At 42.4% G+C, this 12,280-nt stretch overlaps 1 protein-coding gene and 1 pseudogene across 5 annotated transcripts in view; one reads left to right on the top strand and one right to left on the bottom strand.

Annotated features, from left to right (window-relative positions):
• The window catches only part of ARHGAP26 (Rho GTPase activating protein 26), a 414,762-nt gene that overhangs the window by 256,295 nt on the left and 146,187 nt on the right, over window positions 1–12,280 (top strand). For all 5 annotated transcript variants that reach the window (XM_070414706.1, XM_070414707.1, XM_070414705.1 and 2 more), the window contains exons 16-17: window positions 24–82; window positions 1,560–1,665. In XM_070414706.1, coding sequence (XP_070270807.1) covers window positions 24–82; window positions 1,560–1,665 — 165 coding nt within the window. The remainder of the gene's footprint in view (window positions 1–23; window positions 83–1,559; window positions 1,666–12,280) is intronic.
• LOC139010366 (large ribosomal subunit protein uL11-like) lies at window positions 6,047–6,620 on the bottom strand (annotated as a pseudogene).

Below are 12,280 nucleotides of genomic sequence, written 5' to 3'. Positions count from 1 at the left end.
TAATATATAACCTTTTATTCCAGAATGCTTCCAGGGCCACTCATGATGTACCAGTTTCAAAGAAGTTTCATTAAAGCAGCAAGTACGTTTTCTTTTTGTCAGTTTTAAGGGGAAGGGAATATATTTTTCTACTTCAAAAACAGTCAGTATCCCAAAATAAATATTATCTCTTTGTTGTCTGCATGTAAACTACCCACATACACGCTCATGAGTTCGACACAGAAATAAAAACTAAACCAAATCGGAATTGCTAAGGGCCTTGCTGCTATGCTGAATTTACCATAGAGGAGAGAAACTTCCAAAGTGTGTTTTTAGGGTTGTGGAAAGTTGAGAAAAGCAGGTTTGCCTTTCTAATTTTGATGATTGGAGTTCTGACTCCTTGGGTTTTTCCCAGCCCTTGAGTAGCATTTTGCAGAATGAATCATACTTCGCACCTTACCTACATTGAGTATTGGAAGTGTTTCCCTGAATGAGAGACACCATTGATATAACTCTCCAATCTGCTTTCTATTATGGCTTCTATTGACAGCTTCCTTTCATTCTTCAGCCATATCATCCAGGTTCCTGCCATCATACTACTGGTATTAAAATACATAGGGATTAGATGCAAGCTACCCTAGGTACACTGGAATCTGTCTACGTGAGGCAGGCCTCCTGTAGGGGCAGGAAGATTCTCTGTCAGATTTAAATCTAGCATGAAACCCAACAATGCTATTACAACAATAGCCTGTGCCTCTCCCTGCTTCCTTTAAGCCGTCACAGTTTGTTACTGGGGTAGGTACTACTGGCCTAATTTACTGGTAGTAGCATCTAATGTTCTAATGGCCTTATCTAGTCATAGTTTACCCATTCAAACATGGAGGGAAAAGGCATGGGAGAAAGCTAGAAGTGAAGATAGTGTTTATGTGATTTCTTCCTCAGAGATGTTCCTAACCCATAGCACCCATTCTCTAATTAAACCTCCCAGAGAAGTGGAGCCACTTATGCAAGTTCAACCAAGAGAACATGGCAGGCCATGCTCTAGGTTACAGGTTGGTAGAAAGAGTCGCATATTGATGTGCCATTTCTTTTTTCTTTGCCAGGCTGGCTGTCACACATGGTGTGGGGATAACTGGATATTTCCTTTGATTTCTCTGGTGCTGCATTGAGGTGTTATTTTGACATTTGAGACATTTGCAATGTTGCTCACGATTTGTTTATCACTTGCCAAGTGCATAAAGTTCCTTCTTTCCTTGAAATGAAGCCGTCACTCTAAGAAGTCAGCTGCTCCCCAGTTTGTTCCTGCTCTGAGTGTGCAGCTGACTGGTTCCATTTCATCACGTCATCATTTTGGCTTGATTTTTCTGATGGCCATTTTTGTAAATGAACTCTGTTACAGAAAGCACCATTAAAAGCACTTGTAGATCTAGTCATTCTAGCCATGAGGGCACAGAACAGGATCTTAATCCTTTGAGAAATCCTCAGTCTGTCAGTACCCAACCTTTGTCTTCCTTTGATTTTGTCTTGTAAACTGATTCAGCTGTGACACATCAAATTTTACCTCCTTCCTACTTTTGCAGAGCTGGAGAATCAGGAGTCTCGGGTGTCTGAAATCCACAGCCTTGTTCATCGGCTCCCAGAGAAAAACCGCCAGATGTTACAGCTGCTCATGAACCACTTGGCAAAGTAAGTTTGAAGCTGATTGTTGGCTCTTTTCTCACCTCTAGAAAGTTCTTATCTTAGCCCTAAAACTGGTCTCAGTTCTGCTTATGTTTGCCTCTTCCACTATTGCATCAGGTATGCTAGAGGCTTAAGAAAGAAATGTGTGAAATGTTAACTGCAGTGGATAACAACAGCAAGTGCCAGATGGTCTTTGCAAAAGTGGGCTGGGGAAGTGCCCCATGCAACCTGGCCTCCAGGCAGTTTTCAGGGGGTTTTAGCTCTTGTGATGGCCAAGGGCATCTTCCATGATAAGGTCACCAAGCAGAGTTTTCAGGAGTTACATGTTCTTTGACGATCAAGGATGAACAGGAGTATGTTGTGGGTTTACAGACCTTGGATTTGAAGTAAAGAGGCCTGGATGGTAGAGTTGATTGTGTTCTTAAGCTACTAACCAGCCCTGGACTTACCAGTGACCGCTCTATTCCTAAGTGTTGACAGTGAAAAAGGTATCTTTTGTTATGTTAATGAGTTGCCTTTTGGAAAGCACTTGAGGATGGGGATTGGTTGCCAATGGTAGGAACCTTGTGAGTGGAGGGATGGGACTTTCAGTCCTGCATCTCCCACCCCACCCATGACCTATGGGGAGGAGAGAGAGGCTGGAAGTTGAATCAATTGCCATTGGCCAATGGCCTGGCTGTGTAAAGAAGACTGTAAAATACCAAGAGGATGGGGTTCAGAGAGATTGCAGGTTGTGAGCATGTGGAGATGCTGGGAGAGTGGCGCCCTAGAGAGGGCGTGGAAGCTCTGCACTCCTTCCCATATACCTTGCCCCATGCATCTCTCCCATCTGGCTGCCCCTGAGCTATACCCTTTTAAAATAAACCAGTGTTCTAGTATCTCCGAGTTCTGTGAGCTTTTCTAGCAAGGTAATAGAACCCAAGGAGGCTGTTAAGGGAACTTCTGATATATGTATGTGAGTCAAAAATAGAGGTGACAACCTGGATTTGGGATTGGCATTCTGAGTTGAAGGGGGGTCGTTGGAACCTCCAGTCAGTGTCTGGTCATTCAAAAGCACAGGTAAACTGGGTTTGTGTCCTGGGGTTGTGTCCAGCGTCTGAATGTGTGTGTGTGTGTGTGTGTGTGTTGGGGTGAGGGGCAGTCTTATGGAATCTGATGCTATCTGCATGTAAATAGTGTCAGAATTGAGTTGAATTCTTGGGACCCTGCTGGTGGGGTCCGGGAACACAATTTATCCATGTTCAGAAACAAAGCAAAGCAGAGAATATGCCAGTTTGCAAGGGGAATGCCCCCAAAATATCAAAGAAAATAATGGGAACTGGGCTTTAAAAAGTAACATCAGATGCTCTGAGATACCTGTTCCATACAACCCGGTCAGGCATTTGTTAACGGAAAAGCCCATTTAGATCTTTGTTGCAAATCTGTGTGTACTTGGGAGGCCTGCACTCAAACAGAGGAAGTTCCAGGTGTATACTCAGTCAACCATGTGTGGGATGCTCCTGACTACTTTCTGGTCACTGGGTCTTAGGAAGGTCTCAGCCTGCTAGGAGCAGCTGGAGATTAGGAACTAGCTGAAAGCAATGGGCTTTCTAAGCTGTGCCGTTGTGATGAGATCTTAATTGCACTGAGAGAGACCAAGAGTAAGGGGTGATCCAGCAGAGCTAGTACTGAATTTTCCCATGTTTAAAATGCCCTGAGGATTGTTAGGAATCTTTAAAGAAAAAAAGAACTCCCTAAGGTCAATTTTGAACAGTTGAGCCTGTTCATCTCCTGGTGGATGATGGTTCACCATCTCCCTCATGTTCCACTCTCTGCTCTCCTAATCCCATTCAACTCAGTCCATCTTTGTCCCTAATCCAGGAGTCCTACAGCTGGAATATGCAGGTTACAGCTGCGACCTTGACTTTTTAACCTTCTATTTAAACCAATTTTGTTGCTAGTGTTATTTTATAGCAATTCTGGAGCATTATATGTTGTCTTTGATACTTAGCATTTCTCCGAGGTTCTTTCTATGAGGTTATATGGCATTGCTTTGTTAACTTAACCATTAACAAATTACCTATAGGTGAGCTCTCCTGCCTATAACTTGAGTCTGTCAGTGCTGACCTTAGAACACACAGACTCAGATTCTCAGCGTGCTGTGTGCTTAGCCTCTGGAGCACCCAGGTTTGAAATGTCTTGGTGTAAATGAGCACTGCTGGGTCCAGTAAAAAGTGTGTATTTAGGTCTGAAAAGATTTTTTGGCACCCAGCCGAGTTCCAAATTCCATTTAAACTCTATGTATAGCTCATTTACAGCACTGTCCTATTAAAATAAAGCAGTAAGGGAAAGTTAACTTGGGACAAGGGGTAGGTTTGTCTAATTCATTCCAGTTTTCTCAGGTTCAGACTTACCCTAGGATATGCCTGAGCTATTGTTACCGTGGTCCACTTACTTAATGTTCAGCTTCCTTCCTAAGTTTTGGTTTCAGGGCTGGTTCTGCTGGAAAACCCAGTGTTTACTTCTCTCATTACCTACTGTGTTTGCCCTGCACATCACAGGTGTTTGATTCAAGGGGAAGATGTTTCGTATTGTATATTTTTTAAAGTGCTCTTTTGAAACATTTTCCAAAATTGGTTTCCTTTAGCTGTGAAGGGAGAGTTAAGACATTTTAGATCTAATCCCAAGTAGAAATGCATTCAGAGGGGAAAAAAGTCTTAAAGGGGAAGGAATAAAACTTTATACCTCCAAGCAAATATGATTACCAGGGCACATTCAAATCACAGAGCTCTCGGCTTTGTTTCAGACCTCAGAGGGAACATTAAAATCATAGACAACTGTGCACATATTTTTGTTTCTCCAGCTCAAATCTCCTCTGATAATTAGATATTTTCTATTTGGATCCTGGAATCTAGTATACAGTCCAGAGTCACATGCCTCCCACCACAATTAGACTCACTTGGCCTGCTTCTTTGCATTAACGTTGCTGCGTCCCTCCCCTGGTCTGCGTAATCAGACTCTGCCTGGGAGTCTGCATTGCCGGTTTATTTCCCAGGTCATTAGGATGCAGTCTCTTGAAACCACAGGCCTGAAGAACGGGCCATATGCAGGGATTTCTAGGAGAGAAAAATAGTATTGAGAGGAATGGATTGGGATTTAGGAAGTATTAGAACTAGAAAGAAGCTCAAAGCAGTGAGTTCAAAAAGATTTTATTTTCATAATTAAACTAAAAACATCCAGTTTTGATTTCCCATGTCTTTACAGTCTGACTTTGCATTAAATTGAGTGTTTATCAAATGACTCTTAAAATCAAGCATAAAACATTTTTATTAATAAAGAAAATTGTCCCCAGCTAGTGGCAGGACCTTGTGGAGATCATTCAACCTCATTGAGCCTCAGTTTCCTGAGTTTCCTTTCAATCATGTGATTCTCTGTTTTCATCAAGTGGGGAGAGAAAACACTTTCTGGTCCTATAATTGTAGAAGGAAATAAGAGTAGATGAGTCATAAAGACTAATTTCATGGTAGTTCCCTGGTGTTTACATATGATGACTCCAAGTATGTTGTATATCCCCACACATACCATTCACAGTGGCTCATCGTAACTTTTTTACAGTGTTTATGCTACATGGGAGGATTTCAAAAGACTCTCCATACATCAGGAATGGCTATTAAAAATACCTTTATAGCTGGTTTTCCCAAAACACATACTGAGAAATAAATCTTAGTCTCTTTTCTATTTTGAAGCCACTGTTCTTTTGTTGCTAGGATGTTGTTGGAGAAGCAGAGCCCCCCCTTTTTTTTTTGCTTGTCCAAAGAGGCTTTGGGCTCTAAGAAACAGAAAATCCACTTCAAAATAATGTAAACAATAAGGAAATCTCGTGTCTTGTTACAAAAAGTTAGCCCTGGGCTGGTTCATTTCTCTGTTCATGAAGTACTCAGGTTATTTGCATGGTCCTGCTTACAGCCAGCCTCGTTGCGTTGGCTGGGTCTCCTCAGGGTCATAAGCTGTTGCATTGCATCCTTCTATGTTAGTGGTTGTCCAGAGGCAGAAAAGACATTATTTCTTCTTCGAGTCTTTTTTTAAGACCTATGATGATTCTTTTCCCAGAAGTTCTCCAACAGACTTCCCATCGAATGTCATTGGTTTGAAGCAATCTCCAGCAAGAGGAATGTAACCACCATGAATTTTTATACCAAATAGGATTTAGCTGGGCCACCTGTGGGACGTGTAGATATCAGTATAGAAGTAAAGGTGTGAGTAGGCAGCCCACAGTGCCTAATGCACATAATCTTGATAAAACAGCATTTTATAGAGAGCAGTAAGTCTGTTAAATGATCTTGGCATGGCATTTCTTTTTTTTTGGTTGTCAAATAATCTTTAATTGGAACATTTTCCTTTGTAGTTCTTAACTAGCCGGATATTCCACTGCACCACTGTTGATATCATCTATGATGTCATGAGGGTGGCAGCCATCAACATTGCACCCCACCGACTGGGCAGTCCCCAGGATCTTTTCAATGGTTCTAGAGAGTTCTCTAGCTAAAGATCAGTGCCTCATCTGTCGGGCAATGCTGAAAATCTCATCAAAAGTGATATTTCCACTGTGCTTAATGTTTTTTTTTTGTTTCTTTTCGTCTCTTGGCGGTTCTTTGAGGGCTTTGATGATCAGGGCAGAGGCAGAAGGCACTACTTCAATCTGGGCCTGTTTGTTCTGAATGGTCAGTTTCACTGTAATCCTCAGAACCTTCCAATCACCGGTTGCTTTGGCAATGTCATCACCAACCTTTTTTGGAGACAGGCCCAGGGGGCCGATCTTGGGGGCCAGGGCAGATGTGGCACCCACTTCCCCGCCGGTGCACCTCGAGTATTTGACTTTGATGTCGTTGGGGTCGAACTTCAACTTCGGCGGCATGGTGGAGGCAGCTGGTATCTGATGAACCCGGATTCGGGATGACCGAAGAAAGTTGCACCTGAGCCTCCTCCGAACCGAAAGCCGAAAGACCGGAAGCTTGGCATGGCTTTTGACTTGATCAAGACATATAGAATAAAAAGGCCAGCTTGGTAGAGGAGATGAATATATCTGCAGTGTGGGTACAATATATACTAACATTCCAAGATTTTTTGAGAGTGAAGAAAGGGGAGAAAGAAATGAAGAGGGCAAAATCAACTTTCATCTCATTGCTACTTACTGGTCCTTATTATTCTTTTCATTACTCTATTGTCTAATGCTTATTTGGATGATCTCTTACAGGTTGTACCTTTCCAAAAAGGACAAAATTCTATAGATTGCAGGGATCATGAAGGAATATTGTAGGGTAAATGCTTGGCATACAGTTGAGATCTTATCAAAATACAGGGTGGGGCAAAAGTAGGTTTACAGTTGTGAATATGGGAAACAGAATTTATTCTTGTATTATTATTAGTTATTGCATTATTTTCTATATGAACAACTGCAAACCTACTTTTGACACACCCTGTAGGAGACTCCATTATCACAAATTATCAAGGGTTGAGCACCTCATGCCTTGGGTGTTTTCTCCTTTCTGTCACTGGAGTCTTAGTACTCCAAGGCATTCCTGCAAATCAAGAAGGATGCATTCATATTTCCTCAGTGATCTAGAAGCAGAGTGAACTGAGTTCATGTGCAAATGCCTGTGGTTATAAAGAAAATCATTGCTAGGCCTTTGGCACCAAGGAGGATAGGCCCCGGTGGTTAACTAGCATTCCTTGAAGAAGTTCTTAAGGGTCAAAATAAATGGGAATTGGCATGGATACTTGACATTAACATGTATCTTATAGACACTCTAATATTCCTTCTTGCTCCATTCCAAGTCTAGAGGGTAAGATTTAGCTTAGTGAAGAACTGTCAAACACATGAGAAGAGCTAGTTATTTCCTTGCCTTCAAGACTAGTCCAAACAAAATAGCTGTGGAATTTTACAAAACACATTGAAAAGAAAACAGTACTTTTAAGATGATGGCTTTCTAAGATGGATAGCTCCTGTGAGCTTTTCTGGAAGCCTTCTCTCAGCCATACTCCCTGGCTACTGAACCTTTCTTCTCTCTAGTAACCGCCGGACTCCCACTGCTGCCGGGACAGAATTGCATGGCTGCTGGGCCACTTGTGGTGAGGCCTCATACCCCCACAGAGCCGCGTTGACCAGTTCCATTTGACTTCTGCCCCACTCACTCCTACCCTGAACTGATAGTTTTGGTGATTTTAACCCCTAACTTGCTCTTGAATCCATCCACTTTTCTCCATCTCCCTCAGTACCCCTTAGTCCAAGCTGTCATCATCTCTTTTCCAAACTGCTTGCAAAGGTGTCCTCCCGGCTTGCTCTGGCTGGTGGAGCTCTGACTGCTTTCCAGTCCGCAGAATGCATGCTCTACAGCCGGGAAACATGGAACGCGGCAAATCTCAACATGTGATTCCCCTGCTTAAAAAACAAAACAAAACAAAACAAAAAAAACTTCAAAGGCAGCTTTCTCATCACTCTTAAGCTCAAACTCTGGATATGGCCCCCAAGGCCTGGTCTGAAGTAGGCCCTTCCTGACTTTGCAACTTCATCTGGTATCCCTCATGATCATTGCATCCCCACTGGGTGGCACACAGTGGACACTCATATTTGTTGGGTAGAAGCATGATGGTCTCTTGACCATTTCTCAAACGTCCCCTTTCCTGCTCCCTCTTTTTACCTTGAGCAGCTAATTTTCTTCTCTCTGGAATGGTCCCTCTCTAGCCTCTGCTGCCAGAGTCTATCTCATTCTTCAGCCTTAGCTTAAATGACCGCCTACAATAATCCTTTCTGCCTCTAGTGTCCTCTCACTTTCTTGAACTCCCATAGCCTTTGCTTATTCTTCCCTTTTAGCGTGTATCACATTCCACCTCATTGGACACATTACCTGGAGGTGTATCTTCTCACTTCTACTGGGTCATAAGCTCCCAGGGGACAGCAGTCTGTGTTCTTTTATCTCTTTCTTACCTGGAGGCTGCAAACCAGGGCCTCTAGCCAGAACAGCCCACACATGTGTTCTGTTTGGTATTGCTGTCTCACACATTACTGTTTTTAAAATTTGGACAGGTTTGCAACATTGGTATTGGGGGTAATTTTGCTTGGAAAAAAATCAGATCTTGCTAACAATTGTCTGGAAGTGAATAGAGGCCACTCCCCATCCCCCTGGTCATGCCTTCTGCAGTTCCTAACTAGTCCCTTTTGTCTCTCATGTCCAGCCTACTTCTTTCATGCCCCCTACCTGGTTGGCCCTGGTGTACGCATTTGGGTTTCAGTCTCTGGCCTATTTGCCAGTCCCAAAAGAGAGACTCGATATTTGATGATTACACAAGTGAATAAGCAGAAAAGGGCTGGGAGAATTACTTCCCTGATCAGCTAGCTGTTTTTCTTTTGAAATATTTATTATTTATGATAGATGGGAGGTCTCTGGAAGAAGTGGGAGATACTGTTGATGTGTATGGAGTGGGGAGGAGAGTGGGGTTTTTTTATTTCCTTTTTTTTTTAAGACTAAGAGTGGGATTCTCAAAGAACCTTCTCTAGCTATTTTTGGTAGAGCCAAAGGAAAAATCTATTTAAAGGGACACTACAAAGAGGACAATCACATATTTTAGAGCAAACAGGCAACTTAGCACTTTAAATTAATGGAAATGTAGAAGAAATCAGCTCAACCCGTATTTAGCATCTTTGCCACACCTTCACTTACTTTCAACCAGGAATTTCTGTTCTGTGGCCTTCCAACCTTCAGGGTTAGGAGAAGGAAAGACAGAAGTTCAGTTTAAATTTTGTGCTTTAAAATAAAATCAATAATGTTTCTGAATTCAAGGAACTAAATCTTTCACATCACAAGAAACGCCCATTCTGAAAGGGGAAATGCTTGGCTTCAAGCTGTTACAGCCCAGCAGTCTTAAGGCTCCTTTGATTTGGGTCTCTTGTTTGTTTTGAGTTGTTCCACTCAGTTTGGGTTCATTTTTTTCAATGACTTTTCTGTTTCCTGATGCACCTCTTCCTCTTCTGGACCCAGGGAATCACCCATTGAGCTCCCTCTCAAATTCAGGAGGGAGTGAAAGGGAAGATGCTATCTTTTCTTTCTGTGCAGCTGCCCATTTATTCAGGGGATTATAAAAGCCAACTGTAAGCAGAGCCAGATTTCTTTTTCTTTTCTTTCTTTTTTTTATACTCACCCAAAGATATGTTTTTATTGACTTTTAGAGAGCGAGAAACATGAATGTGAAAGATAAACATCAATCAGTTGCCTCCACTATGTGCCTCGACTAGGGATCGAAACCACAGACTTTTGGTGTATAGGATGATGCTCCAACCAACTGAACACCCTGCAAGGGCTCTTTTTCTTTTCTTTTTTATTTCTGATTTCATTTGAGTCCTTTCTTTTTCTTAGTGAGTTTAGCTAAAGTTTTGTTGATTTGGTTTGTCTTTTCAAAAAACCAGCTCTCAGTTTATTGATCTTTTCTACTGTGTTTTTAGTCTTTATTTAATTTTTTTCTTCTCCGATGAGCCAGATTTCTTATGCATTGGCCCTGGAAGCGGTTTCATTAAATTTCTGGGGGTTTTTTTGGATGAGCAACAGTTTCTAACTGATTCTAACACTCACACTGCTTGGGTCACTGAAGCTCTCTCTGCATTCTCCTTTCTTTGATTGGTGAACATGATCTATAATACTTATGTTATTATACTGACTGGTTTCCCAGCCAGTTCTTCACAACCGGTGGTGCTCAAATGTGGCAGCGGCAGCTTGGCAGCTGGCAGACTTCTAGGTAGTTGCAGTTCATCTGTAGGAGCTGAGAGCAGAGTGGTTCAGAGAGAACATCGCAGAGCCAGACTGCTTGGTTTTGCTCTTGTCATTTCTGAAACTTGCATGAATTACTCACTTCTCTTTGCCCAAGTTTCCTCATTTGAAAAAGGAGATATAATAATTGTATCAGAAACTTTTAAATGAACACATCAGATTTTCTTGGCTTCTCTGTGTATTTCAGCCACCACTGACGGCAGTGACTAGTTTTGTCTTCTCCAATTCACTTGACGTAGGTACAGCCTGATGGCTTGTAGCCTTGTGTCCATACCACGTGCCTCCTGCCTCTTACCTACTGCAGGACACAAGTGTTGTCCACACGTGTACAGCCTGGAAGCAAGGGAGCATTTAAAATCTTCAAAGGGAAACCTTTGACTAATGTGAGGTGGAAGCTGGACATCCTGAACAGCAGTCATTAGACAGCTTCTTGGACGATGAGCTCAATAGATTGAGCCAGTATTGGTACTTGAAGCAGGCAGTAGCTAGCTCCTCTGGCTCAATCCCCTGAGAACTCCATGGTAAAGCAGTATCATAGAAGCCTTTATTTCACTCTCTTCTTCCTGGGAAACCTAAAGACAATAATAACACCTATTCGAGTTGTTGTGAGGATTAAATTAATTAATCCACATAAAGATCTGAGAAGAGTATCTGGCACGTAGTAGTACACCCTCCGTCAATGTAAGCTTTTACAATCTGTTTGAGACAATTTCAGGGGATGGGGGTATGAGGATCAGGGAGCTGTGCCTTCCGATGAGGGAAGATGGGAGACTTCTTCAAACGTTTAAACCAAAACAATCATTCTTCCGGACGGGATGGGGCTTTCTTTACAGTTCTGTTATTGGCAAGCAAAACCCTTAGGGATGGATGCTGAACACATAGCACGCACAGCCCTTATCCACTTGGGAGATTTTTCTGTGCGCATGTGTTTATTTTTGCTTTGCTTTTGTTTTCTTGGCAGTCTGTGTGTGTGTTTGGCCCAGGGGGCTGAGCATCCATTTTACCCTTCCTAGCAAAGGATGAGCCAGTACAGGGTCAGCTGAGGAAAGAACCATTGAGATCTGCTCTCAGGTCAGACCCTACACCAAGCCTCACACTTCCCCATGAGTATTCAGGTGCTTGGAGATTCAGATGCCCCCGGAGCAGTGCACCTGTTTGAAAGCACAAGCTGTGTGGGGCTGGTATTCATGGGAAGTTAGCAGCTACTCACCCTCACCCTCACCCTCCTGCTTCTTGGTGTTGCAAGGCTGATTTCATCTCAGAAGCAGCTGTCTCTACTGCAGTTTAATAACTCTTAATTTCCTGGAGGGAGAACGACACGTTATATCATGAAGACTCATCTTAGTCTACATGGTCTGGAAATTTCCACTCATCTCTGTGATCTTCAAAATGTTTCTCTTTGTGGGAGAGTCTGACTTTCCTTCTTTCTTACTCAGTTTGACTGCCTTCTCAGATGCCATTTCCAGAAAAAACATCCCCTGTGAAAACAGTTCCCTGTGTCTCTCTTTACCTCATCACTCAGTCTCCATGTGGATTTCCCTCCCTAAGTTATTGCAGTCTGTATTAAGTATTAATCTATACTCAAAGGAAAGTTGTATCTGTAGTCATCTTCATCCTGTCTTGGTAGACACTTTTGTAATTTAACTCAAGGGAGGGTTTGAAGAAACATTCAGGTGGTTTGAATTTTGGATCAGTCCTTTCTGCTTTCTCACATGTGTAGAAGTGTTTTTCTTCAAGCAGTTTAGCATACCGATTTAGTGTTTCCAATTTGGTATTCTAAATGTAAATCATTATTTCTTCATTCTGTGCAGTAGGTGGTAGAG

This window comes from Myotis yumanensis, unplaced genomic scaffold (genome assembly GCF_028538775.1).
Source record: "Myotis yumanensis isolate MYYU_CA2020_CCGP unplaced genomic scaffold, mMyoYum1.0.hap1 SCAF_5, whole genome shotgun sequence".
NCBI classification, from domain to species: Eukaryota; Metazoa; Chordata; class Mammalia; order Chiroptera; family Vespertilionidae; genus Myotis; species Myotis yumanensis.
This window is presented reverse-complemented; position numbering and strand designations above follow the sequence as displayed.